Source organism: Sinohyriopsis cumingii, chromosome 18 (genome assembly GCF_028554795.1).
Source record: "Sinohyriopsis cumingii isolate HCF-2022 chromosome 18, ASM2855479v2, whole genome shotgun sequence".
NCBI lineage: Eukaryota > Metazoa > Mollusca > Bivalvia > Unionida > Unionidae > Sinohyriopsis > Sinohyriopsis cumingii.
In genome coordinates this window covers 6409995-6427097 of record NC_142978.1, presented here as the reverse complement: position 1 = coordinate 6427097, position 17103 = coordinate 6409995, and the positions used below count along the sequence as shown (strand labels likewise).

The 17103-nt window shown below is 36.2% G+C and overlaps 1 protein-coding gene across 1 annotated transcript in view; it reads left to right on the top strand.

Moving 5' to 3' along the window:
- LOC149776020 (uncharacterized) overlaps nt 1–17103 on the top strand; it is an 87315-nt gene that overhangs the window by 38769 nt on the left and 31443 nt on the right. Inside the window, exons 8-11 of the mRNA XM_089941691.1 lie at nt 8765–8828; nt 9510–9766; nt 15047–15227; nt 16292–16466. Coding sequence (XP_089797817.1) covers nt 8765–8828; nt 9510–9766; nt 15047–15227; nt 16292–16466 — 677 coding nt within the window. The remainder of the gene's footprint in view (nt 1–8764; nt 8829–9509; nt 9767–15046; nt 15228–16291; nt 16467–17103) is intronic.

Genomic DNA, 17103 nt, shown 5'->3' with positions numbered 1-17103 from the left:
AGGTGTCACAAAAATGTTGCTTTGCCTACTGAGGGGTAGTGGACAATTCTGTGACCTTCCATTGATTTTAGTTTCAGCCCTAGGGCCTTCACCAAGGTGTTGGACTAAGTTATATCACTCTCTTCAGGATGTCTTCTTCCACAGAGATGGGGGAAAACCTGGACAATATGCTGAACAAATATTTTGGTACAGTAGATTTTGGGTCATGACATTAACAACCTTCTCAACTTCATTTAGTTTCAGGTATATAGACAATGTAGAAACTTTGGCTTTTGTTCCCTTTGAACATTTAGGTGATGGAGTTCCTTCGGCTGTTCATTATGGTAGTAAACCTGTTGTACCATGGCCACCTTGACATACACCCTCTATAGATGTTGCATGTCTACCACGTTGATACCCAGTCTCAGGTCATTTGCAAAAACAAATTATGATCTCAACCAAAATCAGGCACTTCCTTCTCAAGTGGCAATTAGACAGTGTCAGGAATATGTTCGAAGTCTAATAAATCACAGTCTGTTCTGATATTTGTTTGTTAGGTTGGGGAGCACACTTGCTACCAGACTTTGTGACTGTCATTGGCAAGTGGATGCTGCAAGAAGGCTCCTTACATCAACCTCCTGGAGATAAAGGCCTTTTTCAACATAGAAGAAGGCATGGAATGCCTTCTGAATGTAAGACAATGACCTGGTACTGGATCCCACATTGGGTCTGCCTTGTATGTGTATAAACACATTACCCTTAGTTATGCTTGCTAAGCTAATCCTTTCAGTAGAGCAATCATTGTGATCCTGCAGGTTAATGCAGGGTGGAAGCTCAAACATTTCCTTCTCCTCTTATATATTCACCTGATGTTAATGTGATTGGATAATGTATTTGACAGAGAAAGTAATTTTTTTAGAAAATCATGCTTCACTGATAATATTTACCTGATCACATTTCTACAGATCCCTTCCCCACAATGTGAGCATCGTGTTAAAGGTTTCACTCAAGCTTAAACTGTTTAAATTCAAGATACTAGTGGCCACCGAGCAAAAACAAAGTTAACCTGTATGAGTTATTTCCCTTTGTCATATGTGTGTGTGTGTGTGTGTGTATATATATATATATATATATATATATATATATATATATATATATATATATACATACATACATACATACATATATACACAGACAGACAGACAAAGACAATTTTCCTTCTTTCAGGAAGGGCTAAATTTTGGATGTAGAAGAGGGTAATCCCTAATGTTGATGTGATTGGGTAAATATTATCAGATTAGCATAATCAGCCAAAAAATTTACTTCCTACACAAAAAATTCAGTTATTGACCATGTACCTTCACAAAAGTTTTGATGGATGAATTACGATAAAAAGAAAATATTGTTTGGTGGTTAAAGGTCAAGGTCATTGTGGCTGCAAGAAGAAAAATGTTTTTACTTTTGCGTAGTAATTAGTTTGAGATATGTACCTTGATCAAAGGTGGCAGGCTTTCACTTATGGAAATATAAAAGGTTGATTTTGGGGTCAAGCTGTCAAAGATCATGATCACTATGCAGTCTTACAATGTAAGACCTCGAGCTTGATATTTATGTTTTGGGCATTGTAGTCTTACTGCCTAAATAATGGTGCTGTGTAGCATGTTTTGATGTTGACCAACATCATTACAGAAATCAAATTTTCATGAATTTCATACACACTTGACAGCCCATAATGATGCTTTTCTACAAATTAAAGTCATAATGTTTTAGGCAGACTTTAATTACTCTGATGTCTTTTCTAATAAATTAAATTTCTTACACAAGCAAATGGACCCATTTTCAAGTTGTGTTGGCCTACATTTCATTTGATGGAAAGAGATGGATGCCTCGAAGTCCAAAATTGGGTTAAGTTGAAATAAACTTTAACAAAATGAATAAAAATATATTGAAGAAAGTATTTAGATAGCCTCATTTAGTTCAATATTCTTATCATACTTTTAACAGATTTCAGCCTTCCTGGTTTCCATCGCATTCCAGTCAACTGAAATGTAGGTCAACAGAACTTGAAAACATATCCATTTGCTAGTGAGAGAATTTTCATTTATTTGGAAAAAGATATCAGAGTATGTAAGGTCTGACTAAAACATTATAACTTTACTTTGTAGAAAAGTGCTAATATGGGTTGCCAAGTGTGCGAGATAGTCCTGAAAATTTGACTTATCGTTCTGATGCTAATCGACATTGGAATATGCTATACAGTGCTGATATTTGGGCAGTAAGACCTTGACGCTCAAAACATAAATATCAGGGTTGAGGTCTTACATTGTAGGACTAGATCACTGTGGAAAAAAGAAAACTTGGTTTTGCAGAGTAGCTTTTGTAAGCTCTTTGGCTAAACTGGTTTGCTTGCACTTGGGATAATAAAGAAACCTATAGATTCTGGGATCCCAAGGTCAAATGTTACAGTCATGATATATCTAATAAGTAAATAATGGTTTCTGGAATTTAATTTTAAATTGAGTACTGCATACCTGGACCTCAGGTTGAAGCACTGAAACACGTTGCCAAGTAATCCATAGAATCAACCATACCCTACTAGAGCTTGCCCAGTAATCCCCAGAATCAACCGTACCCTACTAGAGCTTGCATAGAGAGCTAGTAAGCACAACTAGAATGTAACATGTCAATCATGAAAATACATTTTGCTTTGTTGTTGTTGTTGTAGGGTTTAATGCCATTTTTCAGCACAAGATAGGCTATACATAGCGGCCAGTATTAATGGTGGAGGAAGAACCCGGGAAAACTCAGGAAAGAACCACTGACCCACGAGAAGCTACTGGCAAGCTTTCTCGCATACCCACATTGACTGAATCTGAGACTCAAACCCACGCAGAGAGAGGTGAGATGGCAGTGATCTGTAATGGAGAGCGCTTTAGACCACTCAGCCACTCGGGGCCCCCATTTTGTTCTGTCTTTTGCACTTAGACTTCATTTTGACATACATTTTCATAGCATGATTATGCAAAGATCACTTAGGTAGTCAGATAAAATCTCTCATGCATAGCTGTTTAGATGACTTTCCAGGAGTACCATGCCACTGAAGCAATGTTTCACTTTTTTATTATTATTTCCATTAAAGAATTTTAACATGGTCAAATTTTTCTCTTTTATTTTTCATTAAAATTTGTTTACTTTTATTTGGGATGGCTTATATTCTTAGAGATTTTAGCAGTTTTTTTTATTTGATGCTTTTGCAACCCTATATTGTACTAAACCAGTATTGTGCTGAATAGTATAACTCTATCTATCGATCTATTCATCCATCTATCTGTACATTCATCCAACCAGACACTCATGCATGTGCATGCATATCTACCTACCTAGAGCCAGGTTTATGTTAAAAAAACAAAAAACAATTTTGTTTGTCTTTGAAGTCATTCCAGATAGAACTTAGCATCTTTGTATGACAGTGTTTGCATTAACTTTGAAGTCATTCCAAATAGAACTTAGCATCTTTGTATGACAGTATTTGCATTATCTTTGAAGTCATTCCAAATAGAACTTAGCATCTTTGTATGACAATGTTTGCATTAACCAGTATGTATATCATTAAATTGAAACAGTATAATTTAAACGCCACACCCCACCTCTTAGACTGTGAGCCTGGGGTTACAACCTAAAATCTGCTACATATAAAATGTGTTTCCTGTTTTCACTTAATTTATAAAGTTTTAAAAAAAAAATATTTGACACTTGAACTTTTACTAAAGATCACTTAACAGACCAGCATATTTACTGTATATTTTGAGACATGATAAAATAAAAAAAAAGTTTTCCTGACCAAGAACTTATGTTGAAACTTTTTTTCACCTCAGTCATATGTCCCAAGACTTAAGAAATGAAATAAATTTGTGTTTAATTTATGCCCCCCACTGTACTTTGCAGTAAAACAGATAAACAAAACGCCTATTTGGTAAAAAAGTAAAAGAAACTAACCTTGTATTGTTATCATTTATTCCTCTTTTTTTCCATCATGAGCATTAAAGATTAAAATATATCCATGAACTCTTTAATGTAGTGTAGGCATCCATACTGTAGCGTATATCGCTTATGTCCAATAACACATCACACATTGTTCACTAATGTGAACATTGAGAAACAAATCATGTTTGGTTGTACTCAAAGGTCTGAATATGTTATCCAGCTGAAAACGGGATTGAACAAAATTGCAGTTGAGAGTGAAATAATCGACCGATTGCTTGCAGATATCTGGTATTCATGCATGACATGGTGTTAGGTGCAAAAATGCCAAGATTGAATTATGTTCAGGTCACCTGTATGATAGTATAGCGCAAAAAAATGATTATTTGAAAATACATTCACTTGAGTGCAAGTGACAATCTTTTTGCTAGCATGGGTTGCAAAAAAGTACTATTAAAGCAAGTTATTGCTGTCTATACTGTTTACCTGCAGACATCAATGCCCTTTTATATTAATTATAACTACAGATGCCAAACATATAGAAGCCCAGGTGGTGAATAAACACAACTGATAGCAAGCAGTAAACTCATTGTTTAAACTTACTGATAGGACATCAAAGACAGGTTATTTTTATTACAAAGCAAGCCGACGTGAGATGCCAACTTTGGATACATTTAAGGCAATTTTTTTTAAAGGGTATCAATACAAAGGTTATTTTATTACAAAGAAAGCTGACCTCGGAAGCAGACTTTGAATTCTTTTAAGTGTGCCAATTTTTTATATTTCTTTTATTTCTGAATAAACAAAGTCAGCTGAGATGTGGAAGTTAATGTTGGTTCCTTTTCACTGGTATTCACAGGAATTTTGAAAATAAATTGAAAGAATGGAATGTGCATGGGCATCAACGACCCAACATCACCCAGAAGATTTTGGATAAAATAAAAGCATTTCATGAATTCTTGAAGGCCAGAAGAGATGAAGATGATTTCACCAACAATATAATCATTAACTTGGATGGAATTCTGGTGTATTTGATCTCACTGCTGGGCGGACTGACTTTAAGATGGGGGCCAGAAGTATGAGAATTAGCATAACTGGTGCAGATTTTTTTAAAAAAATTGACTTTAGTCATTGCAGTTTCCATTTCAGGATATGTGTTGCCACCAATGAATTTTTTTACGGTATGAACAAATATTCATGCACTGAAAGAATGGATTGTATGTGTACATGAGAAGGGTTGTTTTGAGATGATGTTACAGCAGATTAAAGAGTTTTATCTCAAGTACAGTTTTATATTTTTTTAAATAAAATTTCAGTTGGAGTACATTTTCTGACATGTAATTTTAGAATGATTTATAAGGTGTCCCACAACATACAACTAAAAAAAACACGATGTGACCCAGAACATACAGTGCATGGGTCCCCTAGTGGCCAAGTGGTCTAAAGCGCTCACTGTTAAGGATCACGCCATCTCACCTCTGTCTGCGTGGGTTCCAGCTTTGGGTTCTGCCTATGTGGGTATATGAGAAAGCTTTCCAGTTGCTTCTCGTGGGTCAGTGGTTCTTTCTGGGGTTTTCCCCAGGTTCTTCCTCCATCATTTATACTAGCTTCCATATATAACTTATCTTGTGCTGAAAAAGGGCATTAAACGTTACAACAACAACATACATTGTACAAAAAAAAATTACTTTAAAAATTAATTTGAGGTCCCAACAAATACTTTGTATCAACATATATGGTATATACAGTATATATCCAAAATGACCACAAAATTTAATTTTATGTTGGATACTTAAAACTTTTTAAAAACACCTGTAATAAAATGACCATCTATTTGGAGAAACCACTTTGTGGATGGTCCTTTGATCCCATCCCAGGGACTTGGGGTAAGGGAGTACAAAATGAGACCCTCTTGCACATGGCTTCCGTGTGGGCAAGAAAATGACACCCAATAGTTTAAGAGATATAGAGCTGCAGAAAGACAATATCACAGGTCATTTTGCTGTTGTTGCCAACCATATCTGAAGATTTGTCCAGCATTATCAGTGTGTCTTGGGCAAAAGTCGTCTGGCGGAGCCCATCCCTCTCCAGACCAAGGAGTTGCCAGAAGGGGATGTAGTACATCATCCAGCTGATTTAGGGTCTCCACTCCGGATTTTCTTTTAGGGTTTACTCCCTTAGCCTTTGGCTAACCAAAGCCGACCTGCAAGGCAGCAGGAGACTCATGGATGGGCGGGTGCGTCCATTTCCCAAGCAGATAAAGCATCTGCCACTGCACAAAAAATGGCAGCTTTGTCAAAGCTAAGACCCATCTGGAGAGACAAGAATATCTGTCTGAAAACTAAAATCAGACTATTGCGAGCTCTAGTCATCTCAGTCTTTTTGCACTCATGTGAGGCATGGACCCTGACAGCAGAATGACAACGAAGAATCCAGTCACTTGAAATGAGAAGCTACAGAACCATCCTTGGCATCTCTTACATAGACCACATCACAAATGAAGAAGTGCGTAACACCATCAGGCGCAAAATAGGCCAATATGAGGACCTCCTCACCACCGTCAAAAAGAGAAAGCTGAAATGGTATGGCCATGTCACTAGAGCCAACGGTCTATCCACAACAGTCCTGCAGGGCAGCATCCAGGGTGGCAGAAGGAGAGGTAGACAGAGAAAAAAGTGGACTGACAACATCACAGAATGGACCAGGAAAAGTTTTGAGGAGACGCAGGCATTGGCACATGATAGAGACAAGTGGAGGGAACTGGTCAGATGTTCAGCAGTACAGTGCCTCAACGACCACACTAGGTCATGAGACTGATGATGATAATGATGATCTCTGAAGATAATCTCTTGGTCCCAGATTAGTGTCAGTCAAATTTAGTTAAGTGAATCTTGGTACTAGTGTTTTGCTGTTCATCACTTTTATAAGGGATAATTTCTAGATTTGTTTTGCACAATTGAGGATTTTCCCAAGTCACATGATGTCAGCAAATTTGTAAGCTCTTCACCTGTGAAAACAGACATCTTACCCATGACAATGTGTAGTCCATTCAAGTTGTGCAACTAGATGAGAGTTGGTTGAAAGTTCAGTTTTGTTTGTTGTTAGAAACTTTGGATTTAGTTTGGGATATAATTTATTTTCATATGAAAAGTAGATGTCTCAGCAATAGCTTAAAGTATCATGATAAAATTTTAAGTTTACATGATGAATCATTTATAGCAATCAGAGTAGGTTTCACTGATAACAATTTTACACGATAAGAAAACTTAGTACCAAGTACAATCAAAGGTTACTGCTCCATGATGACACCTTTTTTCATCATGGAAGGGAGGATATCGAACAAGCAAAGTCTTGTCTGACCTTCTCTCCAACTTTGATTATACATGGTCAAAAATGTTGGCTCTTTGCCCAAAGTGGAACCTGTCATGGGTCTAACCTGGTTGAAAGAAACACCATTTGAACTGTTTTCAAGGGCAACATTGACTCCCATTTCATACAAAATCTGCATCCTCATCACTTTGGCAAATGCAGGTAGAATCAGCAAAATACATGTCCTTTCTGGGGACCTGAATTACATGCAGTTCCGACAGTATGGATCAGTTTCTCTCATGATGGTTCCCTATTTCATTATCAAGAACAGGCATCCATGCTTGGGTAACCAGACCTTTGTAATGAAATCATTGTCTGTTCTGGACACATTCACTCAAGACCACCTCCAAGACCCAGTATGAGCTTTGAAGTGGTATCTTCAAAGGACAGAGCTATTGTGTTGAGGGAGATCATGCCTATTTTTACCCAAACTGGGACAGGAAGATATAACAGCACAAACCCTTTTATCCTGGATTATGTGGATTAATTGCTTTGCATAGTGAGGAATAACTCCAGCCCAGATGCATTTGTTACTTATTTTAGCTCATGAGGTTAAAGCAGTTGCCATACGTATAGTCTTTGACCAGAACTGTTCTCTAACTGACATTATCTAAACACTGGACTGGAGATAGAGTTCACATTTTCCGGTTTTTTACCTCAGAGACCTTTCACCCCATAAGGGCACAGGTCAGTCTGGTGGGATCAAAAGCTGCGGCATAACAGGTCATCTTTCCAGGTCATTTGACAACCTTGCCAGGTCATTTGACAGCTTTATAAGACATGGATTCATAACTTCACTGGATTTGTGGGAGGGAAAATATTCACTTTTGGAAGCCACTCCCAAACAGATGGAGTCTTTCCAGTCAGGTTATCTACAAGGTGTCTCACACACCTTAAGGGGATCTGAGATGAAATCTTTAGGGTAAAGGGATGTTCCTGGCTCCACCTCTCACGTATTCTCCTAAGGTAATATGATTGGGTAACATAATTAAAGAAGAAGCTTATTTTTTCTAGTAAATTGTTTCTTAGGGAATACTTACCCAATCATAATACACATACACCCTTCCAAACTCCCCGTAGTTACATCCATATAGGAAGCTTGCCTTTTGCTCCAGTAGTAACTGAGATATTCATGGGTTTTGCTGCCAATCCCTGTATTAAGGGAAGATCACTCTTCCTGACTGCCACCTAGATGGGCAGATACTTTAAGTTCTTTTTTGCTAAAAGTGTTATCTGGAAGGGCTGGATTTGTGAGGTGGTAGTAGTTAGTAGTTCTAAGGTATTTTGATTTGTTAAGTATTTGTGTTGATACATATTTTATTAGAAAAAATTTGTTTCATTTTGAATGGCATACTTGAACTTTCCATCATTCACAGTTTGCTTACTTTGCTAAATAAATACATTCGTTCATTTTTTCACTTGTTATTTTCTTTAGGGTGAGGATGAATCGCTTGTATCAGCACCTGACTCAAAATTCCCTGCTAAAATAAATGCATGTGGTAAGCATAATTCTTGAAGCTGAGGTAATAAGGTACAAATTTTTTTATAATTGACTTAACAAACTAGAACTTATCTTCGGTAAGAACATTTTTACAATTTGAGTATTTTAGTCAGTTAAAATTTTCTCATTATTTTTGTCTTTGACACAGATTATCATTACCATTTTTCAGCCATGAGTTTCAATTTCTGACATAGTTAAACTGCTTGGTATGTGTGTTTGACATTTGTACTTTATTTGAATCTGAAAGTCAAAGTTGTGAAAACTTCATGAAAAGTTATGTAATAAATCAAGACAATGAAATTGAGACCAGTGGAAAGGGCCACAATTCAGTGAATAGCATAAGTTTATACCATGAAGAAACCTCACTAAAGAGTTCTTTTGCAAAACAGATTTTTCATTGGTTCTATTTCTTAAATTATCAGTAGAAGTATTTTTCCTATATTTTCAGCATTTCTTGTAATAATAAAAGAAAAAACCCCAATGCATTTTAAATAAATATTTTATTTGCTGACTTTAAACTATCACCTGTCTGGTTGTATTGTATATTCACCACTATGAAGTTAAAGAAATATGTCATAATTTTTTTGTAACTTCCAGTAATGAATCCTACTAAGAAAAGAACTCAGTTTTTACATATCCACATCCAGGAATGCAGTATTTCTTTTGTTTTGTCTCACAGGATTTGAAATAGAACTGTGCTCAAATCGGTGTAGACCTGACCATAAGACACATTTTCACTGCCCCATTTGTAAGACTATTTGTGGAGAGAGAAGTAAAACTGTGAATCATGTCTGGAGATGTCAAGAGAGTCAGGGAACCATTCCAGTTTCTCAGGATTCCTTGTCACCAGATATGAAGCAGGAGGAGACAATTCTAGATGAGGCATATAACTGTAATAAAGATGCAGCAGATCCTAAGTCTGTACCAGAAATTCAGGTAAAATGAATAAACTTTAATGGTAATCCAAAATAAATCCAGTGCTAGAAGTGTTGATGTGGTGTCCTATGTGATAGTGATGTGCCAACAGTCCTTTGTTGAAAAACACTATGTCCATATTTAATTTCACTATGAATTCAAGTCTCTGTTTCCATGAATGTTATTTTTATGTGCACTTTGTATTTCTAGTGAATAGATAATTTGAATAAATAAATTCCAGCCCAAATGAAATACTGGACACAACAACCTTTCTGCCACAAGATCTTATAGCACATATGAATAATTTCTAGCAAAACAATTATGCTTTTAATTGATTTTTTTTATGGTATGTGTATATTGACTGTTTGCATTTAATGGATAGTTATCAGTCTTTGTATATAGGCATAATTGATGTTAATGGAGATTCTAGATTTTCTATTGGTGTAATGGTCAAAGTCAGTGTCTCAAAATCTTTAAGAATAGTTATGCTCACATTGATTATGCAGCAAGTTTTAATGATATGCACAAGTTACTCTACACAGCTCATATGTTAACCCTTACCTGACTACCAACTTACTCTACACAGTTCAGATGTTAACCAACACCTGACTACCAACTTATTCTACACAATTATGATGTTAACCCATATCTGAATACCAACTCACAATACACAGCCTAGATGTTAACCCACACCTGACTACTAACTTACTCTACACAGCCTAGATGTTAACCCACACCTGACTACTAACTTACTCTACACAGCTTAGATGTTAACCCTTACCTGACTACCAACTTAATCTACACAGCTTAAATGTTAACTCATACCTGACTATTAACTTACTCTACACAGCTCATATGTTAACCCTTACCAGACTACCAACTTTTCACAGTTCAGATGTTAACCCTTACCAGATGACAACTTACTCTACACAGCTTAGATGTTAATCCTTACCTGACTACCAACTTACTCCACACAACTTAGATGTTAACCTTTACCTGACTACCAACTTGCTCTACACAGCTTTAGATGTTAACTCTTACCTGACTACCAATTTACTCCACACAGCTTAGATGTTAACCTTTACCTGATTGCCAGCTTACTCCACGCAGCTTGGATGTTAACCCTTACCTGACTTCCAACTTACTCTATACAGCTCATATGTTAGCCTTTAATGGATTAACAACTTAGTCTACACAGCTCATATGTTAGCCTTTAATGGATTAACAACTTAGTCTACACAGCTCATATGTTAGCCTTTAATGGATTAACAACTTAGTCTACACAGCTCATATGTTAGCCTTTAATGGATTAACAACTTAGTCTACACAGCTCATATGTCAGCCTTTAATGGATTAACAACTTACTCTACACAGCTCATATGTTAGCCTTTAATGGATTAACAACTTAATCTACACAGCTCAGATGTTAACCCCTACCAGCCTTCCAACTTATTCTATACCGTTCAGATGCTAACCCTTATTTGATTACCAACTTATTCTATACAGCTCAAATGCTAACCATTTTCTGACTCCCAACTTACTCCTAACAGTTCAGATGTTTGCACTTACCTGAATACCAGCCTATTCTACACATTGTTTCAGTCAGGACATAGTCATGTGGGATTCTTGCAAAATAGACACCATGTCCTGCAAGAAAAGAAATTCAGTGTGCCAATATTGGCACAGGTAAAATGGATAAGGCACATTTTTTCCTATAGTTTGATACGTTGCATCAGACACTCCTTAAATATCATAATTTTTCAATGATTGTTTTAATGAAAATGAACAAAATCCATTTAGTGGTTTTTCTGATTGCACCCCTACTCAGTCTGGCTATTTTCCCATCCTGCTAATCCTGTGTATTGTAACTAGGGTTTTTCCAGAAATAATTTTGTACTTGATATATCAGATAATATTTCTAAGACTAGAATTAGACTGGTACCATATCCTGACATTAGCTATGTGAATATATTTTTCTTGATACTGGGAAACTGTCTAGGCCTAGAATTAGACTGGTGCCATATCCTGACATTAGCTATGCAAATACATTTTTGTTGATACCGGGAAACTGTCTAGGCTACGAATCGTAATAACCTTGATGAAACTTAAATAAATTTTTCAAATAACATATTGAGATAAGTTCCACTTCCATTTTATTAACCTATGTATACAAGAAAAATGCATAATTACTGTAAGTTATGTGCTACCTGCCACATGATGCAACCATGAGATATTGCCATTTTTATTTGTAAGGGTGGCAAAGTTTGATTAGAGTGGCATACAGATGATACTGTACCTACACATGAAAGTGGAGATGAAAGACTAACCTAAAATAAAACTTCCAACAGAAAATACAGATTACAAAATTGCAGAACCAAATAAGAAAATAAACTTCATGCATGTGTTCCAAGAGGTTGGAAACTTGAGTATAGCTGGCTAAAATGTGATTCAGATGAAAGTAAAATGTATTGAAACTTATGCAGAATTTTCAAGAAAAATAACTCTGTTACAGCTGATGTTGAAACTTCAGGACCCTAACTTTATCTTACCACAGAAATGCTGTGACCATGTTTTTCACACTAAATTTGCTGTTGCAGCAAGACTGAAGTAGTGATAAGTGCCATGCATTGTGCACACTGGTTAGCTGATGAAGGAATAGCAACACTCAAGAATAGATCTTTAATTGATTTCTGTCATTTATAGGGTTGTGAGGCTTGGATAAATTTGGAAGAGGGTTAAAATTGCAACAAGCATGTCCTGGTAATGTGTGGGAGAAATTCAGGAGGCCACTGCAAATGTAATAATATCAGCAGTTTCAGAGGGGATTATTCTTAGTCATTTTAAGACATGAAAGCACTGATGTTAATATTAAAATGAAGCTAGTTCTGTACATACGTATAATGAAGAATTTTTTTTATTATCAGAAAACATTTTTCTCGGGAAATGTACGAGTTGTGCATCAGTGAACAAGTTATATTTGATAAAGCGAAAGCATACACGGAATCTAGTGGTCCAAAGATGCTTATTTATTTGGATGCGGTGATTATGGTTGGTATGAAAAATGGAGTGCCTGCTAAAATCAAAGCAATGAACCTTTTTGCTATTTTAATATTCAGTTTCACCCATCATTTAGCACTATGTCCATGTTGAGCAGATGATGATGTACCAGGAGGCGTTAACTGACACGTACTACTATTTGAGAAGATCCGCAGATAGAACGGCACGGTAAAGGGCAGTTAAGAAATTTTAGAATATGAAGCAGTTAAACCAAAGGAAGTCCATGAGATTCATTGGTTTGCTTTTTATTGCATGATGTCTTCTTGTCATTGAAACCGCTAGTTGTATACTTCCAGCAGCTAAAAAGCCAAAGATAATTAATTGAGAATTCTAAACAACACTAACTCACCACCATGCACATGCTGTGGAAGTTGTGATGGCATTTACTCAGTTGAACTGTGCATTTCAAAAACAGAACTTGGATATAATGGTTATACCTGCTGCTTTGGAAAGTGTTCTTGAGGCTACAAGCAAAGTCAAAAGTGTTAAATTAATGGACAGAACTACAGGAGACACAGGTGAAAAAGAATAGTGTACATCTCTTCCTTAATAACTTGTGCACAACAGGGTCCAACGGGACTGAAATATTTTGAATATTTTTGTGCACAGTATAATTTTTTCTTCATAGAAATCATAACAAAATATTTGACTTTTTATTATTAAAAGTTGCTAATTTTATAATGTTGAATCAAATTTCTGGACACCAACCACAGTTTTTGATGATAAAACCAATTGCAACTAGTACAATGATGTGCACTGAGTAACTTGATTAAGATTAACATGCATGCTGAACAAGCTGTTAATTGATTACCGAGTGGCCGAGTGGTCTAAAGTGCTGTCCATTACGGATCACTGCGATCTCACCTCTGTCTGCGTGGGTTCAAGTCTCGGATTTGGCCAATGTGGTTATGTGAGAAAGCTTCCCAGTAGCTTGTCGTGGGTTGGTGATTCTTTCCGGGACTTTCCCAGGTTCTTCCTCCACCATTAATACTGGCCGCCATGTATAGCCTATCGTGTGCTGAAAAATGGCATTAAACCATACAACAACAATAACAACAACAACTTTTCTTTATAGTTGTAATCTGGAGAGTTGGGGCCAAATGCATTTTTTTTTTGGAGGTATTATAAGTAATAAAGGGATCAAATGTGATACATGGTGTCTTTTGAGTCTTTGATTGGCTCAGTTAAGATAAAATGGAAAGAATGCATAAAAATGATTTTGCCAGAAACAGTGAAGTAGGTATTTTAATTTGTTTTATGGTCTTGTTTAATTGCTGTTGCATTGTTTAACTTCAAGATGTTTCTGGTTAAAGTTTAATGAATAATAATTGAGCTGTTCCTTGCAACACGGATTAAAGATATTAAAGCATCCTTTATAAACAACATCAAAAAAGTAACAATAGAAACTGTATAAAGCAAGACATGGTCCAGACGCTAATCATAAACACTGCCCTAGTAAGGATGAGTAAAGAGGACATTGATAGAGTAATTAAACAATAGCTGTCCTCAGGACTGAAGGAAAATAGAGATTTTGGGCATTTGAAATTTGGAGTCAGGGCTTGTGAAATTTGAGCCATAATTTGTGATTTTTGTGAAGTCACTAACCCTTGGTCTGTGTCTAAAAAATATTTTTCTTTGAGCACTGCATTATATCTTACCATCTGCACCCCACATACGGATATTTGTTGCAGATAAGACTTTTATAAAAAAAGTGTTTTGACCTAGTCATTTTCATCCCTTTCTTTGCACATATGTGAAAAAAAGAGGTACTGTTATATTTTATCTCACCTGCTTTAGCACTGGCATGGCTTGCATATCACCCGTTTTACTGGTAATGATAGTGTTGTCAGCGTTGATTAAGGCTTTGGTTAAAAACTTTCTGTATGGTCATAAGACTCAAACCCTGAGAAGGAGAGATATTATTCTTGGACTGCTGAATCAAGAAGCTTTGACCCTTCATACACATGCAACCTTATCTTCTTTCTGACATGTAGACCAGGTCAAGGTCATTTTAAAATCTTGATTAAAGTTTTGGTTCAAGTTTTCTGTAGTCCAAAACCCAGAAAGGGATAGCAACTGGTAGTTTACTGGAACCATGGAATTAAGCTCAGCTCTTCTATACCCATACATCCCAACTGTCCCTCTCACCATCACACAAGGTCAAGGTCATTTAAAAGTTGTAAAGATTTTGGTCATATGGAGGGCAGGAAAAATATATAATTCCTCTGAATTTTTGTCTTTTAGTGGCATGCATCAATAATTAGAAACCTTCATGACCTACCAGTAGAGAGATGTCAGCTTGCAAACTGCTGCAGTGGCAAATTTCATTGTGTCCTTTGTACAAAAGAGAAGTTCAAGCCCACATACCAGCAACATCTGTCCACACACTACCAGGCTCACTGGAGAACCCATGTCCTGTTTGGAGGTAGGACTTAAAGCATATTGCCCAAATAATGAAACATGTATTCATTTGCTCTTTATACAGTAAAGGAATGATGCAAATTGTCCAAATAATGAAACATTCATGTCAAAAATTCATCAGACCTGACAACCTTTGCAACTTCGCATGAAATCTTGTAGAAATTACACTTAAAATATGGACTTTTGGCAATTAAAGCATAAATTATGGAAATATGATTTATGTGGCAAAATCCAGATACTGGTTTGTTCATGTTTGATTTGGGTTTCATATTAGATTCAGTTGCATTGGTCACGGAATCAGACTAACTTTACAGCAGTACCTCTGACACTTCAAACTCCAAATATTTTTTTCAAGCAAAATAGCAGCATGATCAAGCTGTTGCTTATAGAAGTTACTAAAAATGGCATCCAACAAGCAATACATGTTCAGTACAAAAGGGACAAAAAATACCTCTTAAAAGGTTGTTATAGTGCAGAAGAATAAAAAGGGACAAAAAATACCTCTTAAAAGGTTGTTATAGTGCAGAAGAATAAAAAGGAATATTCAGATTCTTCAAGGAAAACAAAGCAGGAAGGACATTAATTGCATTCATTGGACATCATGTGTTGATTTTGAGTATGTCTCATGGCATGAGAGATGATGGCCATAGCTACGTGAAATTGAAAAACGTCCACCAAGGATTACATCAAGTTGAGAGATATCCAGAAGCCATTGAGCTCCATTGGGTTTGGAACTGCAAAACTGCAAACAACAAAGATCCTGTTTTGCCATAAAATAATGCATCTGCAGATAAGGGTCTTTGTTGTTTGTTATATTGGATACTCCTAACAAACTGCAAAGACCATGATCTGCTGGTGCATTGTGATCTAGGTCTGTGCAGTTTGCAGTTGAACACATCTTATAAGTGAGTATATACGGTATTATAATCATGGAACTAATTTTGTTTACCCAGTCTGTTTTTAAAAACTGGGTGTGCTTTATTTTCATGTACATATTGTATAAATATGGTAAATCCTGACCACTTATGGTACAGCAAATGCACATTTTCATAATTACATGTTTTTCAGACTACAGGATAGTTGTATGCTACTGCCCTTGTGAGCTTGAAAGTAAACAGACTCCGAAAATACGATACCACTTCCACTGTCCTACATGTGGTAGTACACGCAGGAGGCGCAGTAACTTTATAGATCATGTCAACGTTTGCCAGGGAAAAAAGTCTTTTGCTCAAAATGAAACCAGGTAATGTGTTCCTAAAATTTGCATATGTGAGAACTTTAAAACAAGAATTACTGTATATAATCGCTTATAAGTTGTAAACACTGTATATCATCACTTATAAGTTGGATCCATACTACACATGCCCATATATACTTGCATATGAGTCCGATCCAACTTATGACTGTACAGACCCAGATTTGTTGTCACATAATGCACCAGCACATCTGGATCTTTGCTGTTTGCTTGGAATAATCAATAGAACAAATAACTCAGACCTTGATCAGACAGTGCGTTATGTGATGGGAGATCAGGTCTATGTTGGTTGCAGTTGGACTTGACTTGTACATGATTATGTATGGTATTTATGAGAAATTACAGTAGAACTTTGTAAATTCAGAGTGATATGTGTCTAGAAGTTTCTTAATTTTTTTAAAATATTGTTTTGATACTTTGAGTTTGCAGGCAAGAGAATGACCAAGTCATTCAAATGATGGTTGTCTTCAAGTGATTGATGGCAAGAGAATTTCATATGCTGAGAATGACCAAGTCATTCAAATGATGGCAGTCTTCTAATGATTGATGGCAAGAGAATTTCATATTCTGAGAATGACCAAGTCTTTCAAATGATGGCAGTCTTCTAATGATTGATGGCAAGAGA